Source organism: Phoenix dactylifera, unplaced genomic scaffold (assembly GCF_009389715.1).
Source record: "Phoenix dactylifera cultivar Barhee BC4 unplaced genomic scaffold, palm_55x_up_171113_PBpolish2nd_filt_p 000153F, whole genome shotgun sequence".
NCBI lineage: Eukaryota > Viridiplantae > Streptophyta > Magnoliopsida > Arecales > Arecaceae > Phoenix > Phoenix dactylifera.
In genome coordinates this window covers 850553-867697 of record NW_024067702.1, presented here as the reverse complement: position 1 = coordinate 867697, position 17145 = coordinate 850553, and the positions used below count along the sequence as shown (strand labels likewise).

At 38.8% G+C, this 17145-nt stretch overlaps 1 protein-coding gene across 8 annotated transcripts; it reads right to left on the bottom strand.

Moving 5' to 3' along the window:
- Positions 1 to 228: 228 nt before the first annotated feature.
- On the bottom strand, positions 229 to 15667 carry LOC103696979 (RING-H2 finger protein ATL52). 8 transcript variants are annotated; one of them, XM_026801076.2, is made up of 4 exons: positions 14174 to 15667; positions 6627 to 6673; positions 1159 to 1252; positions 229 to 638 (listed from the first exon to the last, which is right to left on the bottom strand). In XM_026801076.2, the coding sequence occupies exon 1, from the start codon at positions 15532 to 15534 to the stop codon at positions 14377 to 14379; it is 1158 nt and encodes a 385-aa protein (XP_026656877.2). In that variant the 5' UTR covers positions 15535 to 15667; the 3' UTR covers positions 229 to 638; positions 1159 to 1252; positions 6627 to 6673; positions 14174 to 14376. The 8 variants fall into 8 exon arrangements, with proteins under 8 accessions (XP_026656877.2, XP_026656876.2, XP_026656879.2 ...); XM_026801075.2 differs by having other exon boundaries at positions 6627 to 6670; XM_026801078.2 differs by having other exon boundaries at positions 1200 to 1252; positions 6627 to 6670.
- Between the last annotated feature and the right edge of the window lie 1478 nt (positions 15668 to 17145).

Below are 17145 nucleotides of genomic sequence, written 5' to 3'. Positions count from 1 at the left end.
CATCGCTTTCAAAATATCCTAGAAGTCACCAGGAGTATTGAAGTACCGGCAATGAAACAGGTGATTAGTAGGGTTAATAGCAAAGACGGTAGGGTAACATGGTTATACCTTATCCTATAAATTGAGAGAGAGAGAGCGCATGCGAAGTAATCATTTGATATTTTATAACAAGCTCAAAATGTAGTTATCTTGGATAAATGTTTTATAATAGCTTTTGAAGTCATGGAAGATTTCAAGTGGTTGTAAAGAATTCTCAAGTATCTAAATACAATCAAGCGTCCTGACACTCAAAACTGCCCCACTGCAATTTGAAAAGAATCTAGATAAAAGTGATCCAGACATTACATTGGAGAAAGATGCCAAGAACTGATACATCAAATGGACCTTCAGGATCAGAATGATAGAATATTATAACTAAGAGGTCTGAAAGAAAATTAATGATGTCCCTGTACCTCATGATTATTCTCTGGAGATGTTTGGCTGCACTTGTTTTGGGTATTCTCAATCTGATGAAACTTCTTTTTCTCCCAGCCAAAGGAACTCTGGTATAGCTGGATTTAGATAGCAAATGATGCGCTTGCCTAGCCAGCCTCCAAATATGTTGCCTAAAAAATGAGCTTGAGTGCATTTTTCTCTCTCTGTGGAAGTTTCAAAGGAGCAGAATGCATTGAATCAGTAATGTTTACATGAAGGATTTGCTAATTAAAAGGTAAAGAAGCTAGAAGAATAGAAAGCCAAGGACAAGAAATCATGTTTGCACATAAAACTATTTCAGAATTTAGAAAAAAATAAAGAAGAAAGCACATAATGTTTCAAACTGTCAATCTTGTCAGTTAGCAAATGGAATTTAAAAGCTTGCACTCACTTGAGCTATTTATCACATCCAAAATACATTTTTATCATGATGGTCAGTTGTAAATAATTGACATTTGAATGATGGTTATCCTAAAAATGAAGTTGGAGAAAATTCTGCCAATTAAATTGGTTAGATTCTTGGCTTAGTGGAACAAAATATGCAGACAAGAATATATTATTTCAAAGCAGTGTCATTGTACTTGTCCATTCTTCCATCGGGAGAGATACTGAAGGAAGAAATATTATCATGCTAAACAAAATATGGAAGTGCATGATACTAAGACATGTGAGTTTGAATCTTACAATTGATTGCTCTTAACAGAATGGAAGGATTTCAGTCAGACCTAGTTAAATAACCGAAAGCAATAGTCCAAATCTGTCTGTAGAGCATGGTCTTCTGTGACAAATGAAAAACCATCAACACAGATTTCAAAAACAAACATAATAATTGTGAAAGGTAGGAGATGTTATAGTGTACTACATTAAATGATGACATATGATTTTGCATAGTTTTCAAAAATACGCAATAAACTCTAGTGGTTTAACAGTGTTTCACCATTGGAATCAAAATGTTACAGGGAGTAGGACCAATAATATTTGCACCCTCACATTGCAATTCTTTTGAACTCAGCTTTTTTGACAATCGAACATTTCTGCTAATGTAATATCAGTAAAAAAACTCTCAGGTTCTTTTTGGATTATAGAAACTACATTTTTTTTGTTGGAAAATTATATATGGTCAAAAACAACAAAATCCCAAGAATTGCAATTCAAACTCTAGCCTGGCAGCTTAAGAACACACCTCAGAGAGACCTATTTGTTTATATGTTTGTTTCAAGAAGCTATGTGCAGGTTGCCTTGGTGAATAGATTCAATAATAGATGTTGGGGCCACAATACACCATTGGGAAGCAATTAGCTTAGCAAATGAGGACATCAATCAGCAAAATCATATGTAAGATATGTGTGGAAAAAGCACCTTCAACAGCCAATGGACATATACATTTGATGCCGAGTTATAATCCCCTCTAACAATACAAAAGGGACAGAGTAATATAAGTTCATGGCCTCATGTGTTCTCCCTTCTAAATCAAGTAAATTGCTTGAAGAAGGAAAGTTCAGTGCATGACGCCATCAGAAAGTCAAGATTCATTGGAGATCAGCCGCTATCGAGCATATGTCAGCATACACCCACAAGTTAGATAACGAGTATGATGGTCCATTATAGTAGTCATCATGGAAGCTTTGTTGGCCAATTACTGGCTTCAAGAACACTCATGCCCTCATGTTCTTCCCCAGGATGAGCCCTTAGCATCACTCTTTGCTTGGATGATTCTATAAGATTTTCACTCTAAGTTTGGCATTTTAAATATGCTTAGCATGTTACTTTCCCACGCAACTAATCTGCTTTACTTGTCAAGTAGTAGAGATGAAGCGCATGCTGAAGTTGCATAAAACAATATCTAGGAGTGGTTGAAGACAATGTCCCAAGAAAATTCTAAGAGAAAACCAGAATGCACTGCCATCAACCCATGAAATAAATAAATTAGGAACAACTAGCATTACCCTATAAATCTAGGATAGCTACATGGTTCCCCTTTTTATCCCTCGGAGTAGGTATTCTAGGATAGATCAGCTAGATAGAACTAAAAGTAACTAGGAAATGCTCGTGAAAGTAAAAACTGTTGACTAAAAATTACCTTTTCAACTCGCAAGGTAGGTTAAATATTTCCTCATGCCAGGTTAGGATCTAAATGAGTCACTTTTACGGGAACTTAACAACTTGGTGACAAATGGCAGAAAACATCTTTAAAAAGCTGGTAACACAACACAAGATAATCAAGACACCTTACTCCCAGTTTGTATGAGCATTAAGGTCAGTTGTTCTAAAACCAGACATGTTATGCTATATTTCTCCCAGGAATTCAATGAGTTCTGCATTCCAGAATCCAGTACAAAAGATGAGTAATTTTCTATTTTTCCTGATAAAATTGTTTAGTTAGTGTCTAATGCCATCCATGAGGATTGATAATGAAGCAGAGTGTGAAACTATAAATGGAAGGAGTTGAGTTTGCTAGAATTTCATACAGCCTTGAAAATGCTTTAGTACAATTTTTCATAAACTCACTGTTCAACCAAGTCTAATGTTGAAAATTTTCATAAATCCATGCATATACCCTCAGACACCATGTTATCTGTAAATTTATCTATATTTACGCCAGAAACATTTCTACTTGTTTAACTGGAAAACCATATTTTGAATCAAAAATTGCAATCTAGTTCTTAATGAACGCTCTTGTATTTGAAATCAAATATGGTTTCTTAAAATTCTATTATAGTAATTAAATTTCCTTGTGTACAATTAGCAATAGAATAGTCATTATACATAGATGCATGCATACATACCTATACATACATACATATATATATAATATGTATGTATATTCATGTGTATATGTTTAGGGTGGAGATAATACACATAGGATGAAGGGCAAAAAATAAAAAAGGGAGGCTTGGTGAATAAGGATTCATAAAGTTGACAATAAACGCTCAAATCAAGGTCGGCGGAATCGTCCTGAATTGCCCGGTTCAGGTCGTCCCAAGCCGTACAGGCTGCGGACCGGGACGGTTCCAGTGACAAAAACGAGACCGGCGTCGGAGGAAGAGAAGACAAAGAAAAAATAGAAAAAGAGAGAGCGAGGGCGGGAGAGAGAGGGAGAGGAAGAAAGAGAGAAGAAGGTCGAGGCCGGCCTCCGCCAGCCGGGGGAGTCCGGGGAGGCGTTGTGCGAAGGAGGGAACCACGGAGGAGGGGCTTGCTTTGGTCCCCTGTTTCGATCGAAATAGGGGCCGGAGGGGCCCCTTTTATTTTTGGAGATTTTAAGTGAAAGTCAGCAAACCCATTGCCGACTTCACTTATTTTTTTTATTTTCTATTTCAAATGAAATAGGAACTGGAGGGAGCCCTTCTTCTGTGGCTTTCTGGCGGCTCTCCGGCCTTCGACTCCTCTGCGCGGCGGCTCTCCGGCCTCTGCTCCTCCACGCGGCAGCTCTCCGGCCTCTGCTCCTCCACGCGGCGGCTCTCCAGCCCTCCGTCAGCCTCCCCCTTCCCTCTCTTTTTCTCTCTCATTCTTCCTCTCCCCTGCCTCTTCTACTGTCTCGGTACAGGTCCGGAATAGCACGACGCAGGCCCGTACCAACTCGTCCCGTCGGGCAACCGATATGGTGCCCGTTACCGATTTCACCGACCTTGAGCTCAAATAGTAGGAACAAGCCTTGAATTTTGTGGTTATGGTAGATGCACATAGCATGGACATGTTAGAGTGCTATTTCAATTTATACTTTCAATTCTATGAGTGTGAATATGCAGGAAGATTCCAAAATTCTCTGTAGTGTCTTATGGTGTTACGAGCATGCTTTTCTATAGTGAATAGTTTCTGCAAAATATTGCTTTGGCTATTCTGCAGCACCAGTCCAAGGAAATATATGTAGATTATGTTTGGACCTTCCTCTCTTCCACTAAGGTAGCACATGTAGGTTTCTGAATTTCAGAATTTCAGAATAATGATTCCATCCTCTTCCCTAAATTAAGAATCTTAAAAATTTAAGAATTGAGCTTATATAGGAATTGCTTGGTTATTAAAAGGAGAAACTTCAAAAGTGAAAAATTGTAAGATGATAGGAATCAAAGTCTACTGAACCATGCCGAACTAGCTGGTTCGGAGCGTACCAAACCGGTTCAGTCAGTTACCAGCATAGTTTCTTCATAATCGGCAAAAAAAAATAAGGATCCTCTGTTTTAAAACGAAACAAGGGCAACCCAAGGGCTTTCGAGCCCTCCCTCTTAGCCTCCCTCTCTATTCCTCCCTCTCTATTCCTCCCTCTCCCTCTCCCTCTCGCTCTCCCTCCCTCCCTCTCTTTTCCTCTCTCTCTCTCCCTCTCCCCCTCCCTCTCTGACTCTCCCCATGTTGGTACGTCCTAGAATTGCACGGTACAAACTTGTACTGTGCCAAACCAATCGCCAGCCAATACCCTCTCTGTTGCATATTCGATGAACCTTGATAGGAGTGGAAAAATCATAAACTTGAGATATTGTAATCATACTGGAAGACCTAGTTAAGAAATCATAACTTGTTTTTTGAAAAACATACAAAACAAAAATACAATTATTCTATGATACATCTACATACACCCTAGGAGATGATACAAGTTTTTTCAGCTGTTCATCAAGCAATTAACCATCAACCCATCTTTATCTGAACTACTCATACAGTTTGAAACATTGTATTTTGCTTTAAATATTTTAAAGACCTACTTGAGGCTTTTGACAGCTTGCTTCATCAAATTTACTACCTTCATTTTTAAAGTTGATACACTTATTAGAATTTTTAGTTGTCACATCCTTTTTTTAGTTCGTGTATAGAGCATAGACAAAATAATGGCACTACTCTAATTCTCTCTCTCGTACCTTGGTTGCTATAGTACATCTCTTAACCTCATTTTTCTTATAGCAGGTTTGATTCATGCCACATTCTTTGACCAGCTTTTTTTTAGGAAGAGATAGAGATGCCTAACCCAATTCATTAAATTAAATGCATCCATAATATGGGAACCGAGGTATGCCATCTCGGTGCCGGGCCCCATACCAGCGCCACCTTTTTATTGTGTCGGTACATTCGTTATGGGGGCCGGTTCAACATACCAAATGTCGGTACGCCCCTGTACCGCATACCAGCACCGAAACAGTATGATACAGTTTGCCCCAAACCACTCGTTTCGGTATAGTATGGCATATCTTGATGAGAACAGTGAGCAGGTACGGGAGTTACAGAGAACGGGTGAAGATGTTAAAGGAGTTATAAAACAAGAGAGAAGTGGTGGAAGAGAGAAAAGGTCTGATGACAAAAGAAAGGGAGAGAGTTTAAACATTGGCAAGGAGAGTTGTGAGGGCAACAGTAGATTTCAAGTACTTGCTGGAAGCCGTATAAGTCCAATCCTTGAACAAAAACATGATTCTGCTCTGTACTAAACTTGGAGATAAAGCTTTGAAGTTAAAAAATTGCATCTTCTGTTCCTTAAACACCAGCTAATTATAACCAATACGCAGTCCCATGCTATTAGAATGTCTGGCCTCCCCATGAAGTCATGAACTAATTTCCTACCTAAACACAGAATATTGTGCGAACCTTATTTTGGCTGTGTTAATACCATGAATGACCTGGACTAAACTCTGCAATTTTGAGTACTATATCCAAGTATGAATCTAAATGGTTGTGCAACGTGGCTAAACAGTATATCAAGTATGCATCTCCTTGCTAAAATTTTAAAGAATGACTAGAGGAAGTAGCATAAAGAAAGAAGTTTCTGTTCACTTGACTTTCACATGGAAAAAATGAATGTAAAACTGAAACAAGGTGGAAATGAGATAGATGCTTCAGAAGGGAGAAAATTGGAGTGAGGGGAAATGGAAAACCCACAACGAAGATGGAAAATATAGGCACCCCCCCCCCCAAAAAAAACAAAGCAAATACACATACTTAGTCCAAAAAAAGGAGAAGCACAAGTCTAATTCACCAACACCATAAAAACGAAAAGCTTGAAGTTCTAATAAGTGATCACTTTATAAGACAAGCAATACAGTATCAAGCAAGTCCAACCAAGTCAAACTTGGCAGGCAAAATAGAGTTGTTTTCAGTATAGATATTGTTGATGAATCATAAACTAATGATAAATGAGAATGAAAACCACAAATACACAACTATGGAACAAAACTAACCAGTTGTCAAAAGATCATTCAAGAGCTTTCCCACTGCATTAAGCCTGCTAGAAAAATTTGCACAATATAGTAAACCTTTGAAATATAAATCTTAGATATTACTGTCAATCTGATGATTAATGAAATCTTCTAACAAGAACCTTACAGTACATGAAAACTATGTATTGATAGTCCCGTTTAGAGGAGAGAAGGAATATTATCAAATGAAAGAAACAAAAAAGCATTTTACCCTCAAAGCTTTTAAATTTCATAAATGAAAAGTATGCAATATTGAAAACGAAGAGAACATGTCCTGTAGAGGTTGATGATACAGGTCCAAATAGATTGGCAAATATTTTCACAATGTTACTATAACATTTATCATTATTACATGAATATACAACTAAAATTGTCAACAAATTGAGTTAAAAGTCATTAAATTGCATTTAACATGTTTAACATTCAAACATGGCTTGAAACACACTTCAAGAATAAGTAATCTGTTTGATGGAAATAGTCAGATGCATCCTGCCAAATCAAGCCAACTTTATAGTACTTACGATCTATTTTGCAGAAAAAGTAAGACATGATCAAAATAGTAAACTTTGTTATGCACCCAAGATAACCTATGTTCATTCAGATGAAAACAAAGGAAAATATCACCATCATAAAAAGTAACACAACAAACAAAAGGCAGAGATCAGTAGATGTTTGCATGACCTTTCAACTGATATAATGAGGCCAAAGACCGTGATTAAGCATCATGCTGTGCAAACATCTCAGGAATGTATACTGATCAGAGATGATCACATGGAGTCATGGACCATTGAGGATCAAATGGACCACTTCCGACAGGTTTGGATCAGGTTCAGGCAAGTGATTCAACATATCAAGCCTTTGATTGCATTTAAAAATTTACAGCTTGCTAATTCCCTCATGTGGTGTTTCATATCATTCCAGGCATCAAAATAACTGGCTCAGGGAATGCTATGGCGGAGTTCCGGAGCCCTACTTGTTTCCTATGGTGAGAGGTTCTGCCAGACAAAATTAATCATGTAAAGTCTGATCAGATCATAAGTTTACACCTATACTGAATTGGAATTTTTGTAATAAGTTCACTTATTCCAGCTCAAAGTAGAGTCAGACTTGAATTAAATTCCAAAAGGGACACATGAATAGGGAATAAGTGTCCGGCATAATTGATGGTGTCGCCGTTATGGATCGAGAGAGGCTGTAGGAAATTGGCTATGGGTAATTTCCTTCCAAGAATTGAGACCTCACTGGCCTCTCATGATGGTATGACTTAGTTTACTAAAGTAACAAAAATACTAATAACAAAGATGATGTGGCTTTCCAAGGAACAAGGAATTATGTGCTTTGCTCTTTAGGTTTTTTCCCCTTAATGACATTTTAAGATTTTGTTTGTATAAACACTTCAAAATGAACACATACAGACACATACATATCTGTATGCATGTATACATATTTTATGCATGTATGTAAGTACACATGCTTATGTATATTGCAATTTACACTGTTTGGAATTTGGATTGTGAGATTTAAATGGAAGAGAAGACAAAGAAAGGACAAAATGTCAGGATCCCTCATTTGTAATCAAGAGGAGGGGAGAGAGAGAGAGTTAACATCCCTTGTTTGAATAGTCAAGTGAGGAGAGAGGAGGAGAAATAGAGAGAAACTGATTCTTTCTGAACTCCCTTTTTCGACCTCTCCAATAGTGCAGATAGTTGGAGAGAAGAGAAATGCCCTTTCTCTTATCTTTTTTTCGCTCGTGTTTGGAGTCAATCTTCTCTTCCATCATCTTCTCTTCTCTCATTTCCTTTCCTCTTCTCTCTAGACCTATGTATCCAAGCAAGGTGCAAAATTGTCTAGTTAGGTTGGTTCTCTAGCTCTTTCTTTTGCCATATATTCCTTTAAGTATCAATTTCATGTCACTATAATGTTCTTCCAATGTATTCTTGGGCTTTTCTTGATATTTCATACCAAGGTCGGCGAAACCGGTACCGGACATTGTATCGGTTGTCCGGTGGGACAAGTCGGCATAAGCTAGCGTCGGGCCGTGTCGGGCCCGTGCCGACACAGTAGAAGAGATGGAGGAGAGGGAGAGCGAGAGAGGAAAAGAGAGAGAGATGTCAAAGAGAGGGAGGGAGGCTGGAGCTGGTGCGGGTGGCCGACTTACTTAAAAATCGCAAAAAAATTTACAATCGGACCCCTATTTTGAATGAAAGTGGGGTTCGGCCGTGCCTCCACCACCCGCATCAGCACCGGCCTCCGTCAGCCCTCTACCAACCTCCGTCGTACCTCTGCCAACCTCCGTTGGACCTCTGCCGGCCTCCCTCCCTTTCTCTCTCTCCCCCGCTCTCTCTTTTCTTCTCTTTCTTTCTCCTTATCCTTCTCCTCCAATGCGGCATTTCGGATTCTTTGTCGAAACCATCCCGGTAAGCCGCCGATACGGCTTGAGACGCCCCGAACCGGATAGTTCGAGACGGTTCCGCCAGCTATGCTTCATACCCTAAATACACCACCACAACTCCCTCTTTTATGATCCCCCATCAAAAGGTGTGGGCATGCAATACAAAATCAAACTCCTTATTACAGCCATACATGTACTAAGATATCAAAAAAAAATTAATGGAGTTCACATAGTGATTACAAAATAGACCAGCATCCTATTAAATGAGACTTGCTCAAATCCCTAAATCCTACAGCTCTTAATGGAAAGTTAAACATGGCCCCATATCCTACAGCTCTTAGCTAGTGAATGTATATCTGTATAGTAAGGAATGAAGTGCGCATTGGCTTGGCACAACATTACATGCACCATGCCAATGCCAAACAAACAAAATATTAACATATGGAACTTTAAAAAACGTATATACTGCATTACATTTTAAAGAAACTATGAAAAGTATCCCACATTCCATTTTACGGTCTTGATGAGCCCAGAAATATTAATCTTATGGACCTATATCCTGAACTATTTGCTAGCACCAAACTACTATGTTCAAAAAAAAAGAAAGAAAAAAAGAGGAATATATAGTGATTTTATAAATCATCTCCCAATGCCCAGTTTCAATGGATATTATTTTCTCTCATCAAAAGCTTCCCTATGCCTCTAAAATCTCTGCAACCAGATTCTAGTTTTCTACATATGATTTGAGTATTTCCAGGATAATAACTTGGAGGTCGCATGGAAGACCAACTGACTTCAGACACTGGAAGGTTGCACTTATTTGCTGCTGGTTGTCTTTGCCTAGAACATAGGCTAGAGCAGAATTCGCCACCCTACCTCAAACCGCCTGGTTCAGGGTGTATCAAATTGTCCCAATTGGAAGCGGGACGTGACAGCCTCTCGGGGCAGGACATGCCCCAAATCGTCCTAAACCGAACTAAACCTTCAATGTGGTTCGGCTAGTTTAGGGCTTATCCCACTCATAATAATTGAGGGGAGGCACTGAGAAGGCCTCTCGTTCACTCTCAGTCCTTCTAAAACTATATTTTTTTATTTTCAACCAAAAATAAAAATTGAAGCAGGGTCAATATTTGCAAAATTTCATATGAAATCCAACTCGTAACGGGTAAACTCCCACTTCCTTCTCTCTGTCATTTGTTTTGTTTCTGAAGCCTTAAAAGGGCAAAAATTAGAAAAAATGAGAAGATATTTTGGGATGATCTCAAGATATGTTGTAGATCTAACGATGATCTACAAAATGACAAAAAAATCATAATATTTGTTCATCATATTTTTTTATATTTTTACATTAAAAAATATTTTACAATTAAAATAATAATAATAATAATAATCAAAAATTTCTATATAATAAGTACCAATTTGGAAGGCTTACATGCTACTTGCTTTCTCAATTTGCTAACAATTTATTTTAAATTTGGGTATGATCATGGCTACGCAAACCTAAGCCCAAATTTAAATAAATTTAAAAATAAGTAGTGATTAGTGCTTACCCATAGGCTAAAAAAATATATGTAACATACATAGTAAGATCTAAATATCAATGTTTAACTAAAAATATTTTAAAAATATAAAAATTATGAAAAATTAGAATGATTATAGATAAGAGGAGTATTTTCTAAAGTAATTTGGTATCTTTTACATTACAATATTAAATATTTAAATTTTAAATAATTATTTAAATAATTATATTTTAATTAAAATATAAAATATACATTCATCAATCAAACTTGCAAAAATGGATCTAGGAAAGATGGAGTAATAGAACATGACATAAGTTGGGAGCACATGGCATTAATTTCAAGTCGATACAACTAAAAGTGCAAGTGGGGCTACATGGTGTGGAGGAAGGGAGAGGTAATGAGATTGAAACAACATTTGACCAGTGGTTACCACATTGTGGCTGCTCGTAGTAAATGTCCACAAGAGATCCACCAGATGTTCAAAAACAACTTTGCTAATTTTAAGGAGAGCAAGTAAAGGAGTGCTGAAAAAAGAGCAAAGATTGAATGTCGGGGAGCTGAGCCATCTTCATACCACTCTAGGAATCCGAAATACTATGAGGCATTGGATCCAGATGGCATGGAGGAGGTGCAGATTCAGACTTCTATACAGAAGAACTTAAATGATTAGGGCAAAGGAAGGAGATTGCTAGGCATAGGGCTCAATTTGGGCCCTCAACGTTTGAGTCATGTTTTAGTTCCAGGTTCCCTAAGGCATATCCAAGCTATAGAAGGATCAAGCCCGTCAAAGAAATAGTAGAAAAAGGTGGCAGCAGAATTGCATCTATATTTGAGGCCTTCGGCAACAAAAAAGGAAAGAAGATGAAGGATATACTAGAAGGGACTACCATTCATGACGTAGATACACATATCTTTCCTAACAGAGATTCTAAGTAGCAAAGCATTAATACTATGCTTGTAAAGGACAAAAAAAAGGATATAGGGAAAGCTATTACTTTTGGTTTCACTTCAGCCACATCTCTGCGAATGCCAAAGATAATACGTATTATCATTCTGCTATCAATACTATTTAGAGAAAAGGTTAGGGTGTTGATTCTCCTGTGTTGAAGGACATATATGGGAAGTTGCTCGATAGTAATCAAGGGCTAGAAAGATGGATAGCCTCCTACCAGAGTGAGTGGGATATCTATGCTGTGACTCTGATGTATGATGGTTAGACCAGGCTCAATAGGCAAAGCATCATTAATTTTTTGACATGTTGTGATAAGATATTTTCTTATGAGTCAATTGATACTTCAGAAAAGATGCAAAGATCGCTATTACAACCTGCGCCTGATGGACTAAGTAATTGATCATATAATGGAAGCAGCAGGTCATGCAGGCGGTTACGAAAAATGAACTACAATACAAGGCCATCAAGGACATTCTATTGATCAAGAAGCCACATATTCTAGATCCTATGTGCTACCCACTGCATACACCTGATTCTAATGGACATTGCAAGATCTATAGGGCGAAGCAAGTTGCGAAGACAGCCCAGTTCATTACAAAATTCACATAAAACCACTCATGGATTCTGCAATTGATGAGGAAGCAACCGGGGGTGAGATATTAAGACCAACAATCGCTTGCTTTGCTATGCATTATTGCACTTGATAACCTTATTAAAAAGAACACAGATTTGTATTAGATGTTCATGAGTGCCGAGTGGCAAGAGAGCACATATGCCTATAGTAGCATTGAAGGCAGTCATGTGGAGGGCTTGGTGAGAAGCCAGCAAATCTGAAAGCAGGCTAAGAAAATAGTTGAGTAAATTGCACTATTAAATTGAATGCTCAAGGTAAGGGATAGTGAGACCCTTAAAAGGGTTTCCTATGCTATGTGATGAGGATTGCTAAAGCCGAGATCAGGCACAAAGATCCAATACATGTCAATAAGTATTTTGAGATCACTGGGCAGAGGTGAGGTTACCAAATGGGCATAAATTTACATCTAACAGTTAATCATTTGTTTATTCTTAATAAGCAAGCATATTTCTTATACTTTTTTATTCTTATAAAGTAAAATCCAAGTTCAATCATTTATTTGTTAGTTAAACCAATTACAAGATATCTTAGTAGCCTACTATTTGAACCCAAAGTTTCGGTACAATATCACAGGAATAAACATGGACGAGAAACTTCTGAGTTCTGACCATGCTACACATTGTGATTTATAAGATGGAGCATGATTTGGCTACTAATCACCCGATGTCTGGAGGATGTAAATTAAGTTCAACAGCATACGGAATCATTTCTTGTCAATTCAAGCAAATTCATGACATCATATGTCATGTGTGTTTCACAAATTAAAGCATTTCAGAAGGGCTCCCACAGCTTCAGTGAGAGGGAACTTGTGGCATGCAAACATAATCCAAGTATTTCTCAACAATGACAAACTAATATAATATTTGATGCTAAATAGTGTCTGGTATGAAATTTACTTTATATAATTTGTAGCTAAACGATAGTTCCACTTTGGGCCGTCATCAAAATACCTCGAAGGTTAATAATCCAAAACCTCTCGCAAACAGTCTCCTCTAGTGGTTGTAAGTGCAATTGGACAACCTTCGCCCTAACTCACAGCAAACAGAGGAACTGCCTATTATAGAAACAACTAAATAACCTAGTATATGCCCACTATAATCTGAGGCTCAGATTGAAATGCATTCAAGAGGAGATGAGCTGGCATATATTGATCCCCTCCATAATGATTTCATATATGATGAGGAGGATCCGATGATTTCGTATATTTTTCATACTTTCACCAATATAGTTGTGCATTCTTCACCATTGCTGCCTAATGTTGCTATGAGCATTCACCGGAAACAAAATGATAATTTGCTGACAGTATCTAATGCTAAACCTAGATGGACCATAGCATAAGATTTAACTCTGCCCATGTTCGGTCTGCAAAATCAAAGCAATTGAATCATGATAGTTTCTTCAACTGATTCAGGCCATTAATTACTACCATCAAGAAAAAAGGGGCCCAATCTGTTGCATAAAGAAGCCAGCTAATGAAGGTAAACAAAAGGGAGTAATAGATAATATGCTACTTCAAGATTTAAGTTGCAGGACACTTCCCAAAATTAATGTCTAGTTGACTATATCTGCTGTCAACATACATAAACAACACAAAAACAGACAAAAAAAATTATTTCCAGGTAAGGTAGAGTTTACCATAGCACATGGTGATCAGTAACAAAGACAGAAAGCAGCTACAAGAATAGAAGCATGCTAATTAGATTTTCAGATCATATAAAATCATCGCTGTAAGAATATTATATTACCTGCGGAATGTACCATAACCATAAATTGCAATCATATTTCTCCAAGATTATATCCATGATCATAAATCATAGCTAAGATAACTGGCAAACAAAGAACACAGAAATATGCAATCTATACATTGAAACAAATACGACAAATAAAGGATAAGACAAAGAAACATTGCCAGAGCAGTAAGCAATAGTTTCTGCTGCAATTTACTTTTTATTGATAAAACTGAAACATGTATACAGCTACTTCAGCAGGTGAAGACATTCATTGACATGGGAACAAAGTTCTGTGTATTACCATAAGTTCGAATTGCCTAGTATCCGTGACACGGGAAAGTTCACTTTTTTAACCTTCCTCGCTATCACTAATTGTATGAACAGCAGCGAGCAGCTCCCAATTTGCTGAGAACACTCTTCATATTCCCAATTCATGGAAACTGCCAATTCAAAGGGATATTATTATAACTACAATTAAACTAAACAAGCAGCCTTTATCCACCATCACAAAGGGAGAATTGAGTTCCTCGCCACCCGTCCATATCTTGAGAAGAACCACCTGCCACTCGACAGAGATCTTTCTATCTCGAAATGGCCCTTCTGCAATGAAGACCTTTTAGAAGAATTCCCCTGCTTTCCCTTGTTCTTTAGTCTTTGCTCTCCACCAAAATTGGGATCTTGTCCCTCCTCCCCGGAAATCTCTTCCCGCTCCATTGTGATGGGAAGAGTACCCAAGAATAGCGAGTCCATCGAAACCGACCGGCGAACTGGCTGAAACCCACCTTCCTCCAAATCGCTTGGCACCCTAATCTCAGAGCTTTCCGGCACCTGGTTAATCAAAATTCCAATTCCACTCTCCATCCCTCGATCCTCCTCTTCCCTGTCTTGCACCCTGGGATCGCTCTCCGGTGCTTGGATTCCAGTGTCGGGATTGTCCACAGGAGCCGAGGAACTCGAGCCCTCGACCGAGATAGTAGCGGCAGTGACCGTGGCAGGAGGAGGAGGAGCGGCGCCGACGAGCGCGGCGGCCGGATCGACGATGCAGGCCCGGCAAAGGGGGCAGTTGACGTGGGCCCGGAGCCAGGTATCGATGCAGGGGACGTGGAAAGCGTGGCCGCACTTGGGGAGTAACCGGACGAGCTCTCCGTCCTGGAACTCCCCGAGGCACACCGAGCAGTCGGAGGCGCCGAGGATCGCGCCGCCGACCTTGTACTCGGCGACGGCGATGGACCTTATCGTTGACTCATCAAGCCCGACGGTCCGGATGTACCACACAGCGTGCAGCCACTCCCCGTCCTCGGAGGCCCCGTCCTCGTCGGACCGGGGGGAGGCAGTGGCGTCGGCGGCGCCGGCGGGGACGGAGGCTGGGGCATGGGGGAGAAGGGGGTGGCGCTGGCGCCGACGGCGGCGGAAGACGGCGCAGGCGTAGCAGGTGACGGAGAGGAAGAAGACTGCGGCGATGACGGAGATGGCAAGGATGACGACGTTGGGGAGGTGGCGGTCGCGGTTGGCGACATTTATGGGGACGATGTCGCTGGACGGCGGGTAGGTGGCGTTGCAGGAGGTGTTGGATGACAAAGGGTCGCACCAGGAGGAGTTATACTCGGCCCAGAAGACGACGACCTCGCCGTCGGGGGAGAGGATCCGACGATAGAGCGCCATCGTGGACTGGGATTAGGCCGGAGAGCCGGAAGTTGGGATTTTTCTCATCTCTCGCCTCCGCCGGAGAATGGAGGGAGAGGGAGCGGGGAAGCAAGCCGTCGGTTTTCTAATCTGGACGTCAACGGAGTGGGGTTGGGGCGTCATTTCCTTTGCTTCTGGGAAAATTACGCCCACTTTTGTGAAACTTAACCCACGCGTTTATTGGTCCACACACGTTGGAATCCAGCTGGGCCCCGGTGTGGTTAGGTTGCGGTATGCGCGTGGGTGCCCTGAGAAGTCGGTGTAGTGTGGTGGGAGTAGATTGGTGGGGACACTGCGATCGAGAAAGACTGATTGATGGACGTCGACCGTTCGATCGAGACCCGCACAGCTCTCAAAGCACTCCTAGTATTTTATTCACCACCTGCGCAGCTCTTGAAGTGGTCTCCGAGGTTGGAAACTCGCACACGTCTCATGCAAAGCGGCTTGATCCCCTCATCATCATCTCCTCCGTCAACTCTACTATTTTCTCTTTCGTTGCTGTGCCTCTTGATTGGCTTTGGACAAATCTGGCACGGTCCAATTACCAGATGGACTTGTGACAAAGACTTTCTTGACAAATTGGACCCTGCTAAGATTTATCAACTGATATCGTTTGTTCTGCAATTTTTTTCAGAAAAAAGACCTTTGTAAATAATTTAAAAATTGCAACAAATGAAGTTGAATTAGGCGGATCTAACTTAGTGGAATACAACAAACAATGTCATGTTGAGATGTGTATGGATGCCTTTAATATTTATAGAGAGAGATTGCTTGAGTACAAATATATATATGGCAAAAAAATACTTGGGAATTAATATAAAAAAACTCTACTTGTTAATATACTATTCAATTATGATTAACATGAATTTAAATAAAAAAATCATAATTTTTTAATTTGGTAGTTCTCTTATAACTATAATTATAAGACTAGTAATTTGGAATTACTCCATTCGCCAAGATTCAACCCAATTATGATTAAATTGAATTTGGCATAAGTTCAATTTTTTATTATTTAAAAATTTTTATTTGAAATATTCAACTCACCAATATTTTACTCAATTAGGACCGTCTTCTATTTGAAATAATTCCAAATTTTATTTATTAGGAATTTTTTAATTATATTATTTTTATGTGAAAATTTTCTAAATTTTCTTTATTCAGACATATTCTAGTTGTCATAATTATTTGACTATGTACTTAAAATAGTTAAGAATTATCTGTTTAAAATTTTAAAATAATTATTTTAAATTTTCTACTCGACATAAATTAAGACTTTATTAATTTGAAAATAATCCACTTGCCAACATTCTACAGAATTATCATTAACTTGACTTTGACGCAATTCCAAATTTTCTTTATTTGAAAATTTTCTATTCTATGGCTTTATTAATTTCTTTATTTAAAAATTTGTATGACTATATTAATTTGAAAATATTCTACTTGCCAACATTCTACATAATTATGATCCACTTGAACTCGAGGCAATTCCAAATTTTTGTTATTTGAAATTTTCTATTCAATGATTATATTAATTTTCTCTATTTAAAAATTTGGATATTTTAATACTCATCATATTTATCTAATTACAGT

Coding starts and splice junctions, on each gene's coding strand:
- LOC103696979 (XM_026801076.2), bottom strand. CDS start 15,534: ATGGCGCTCTATCGTCGGATCCTCTCCCCCGACGGCGAGGTCGTCGTC.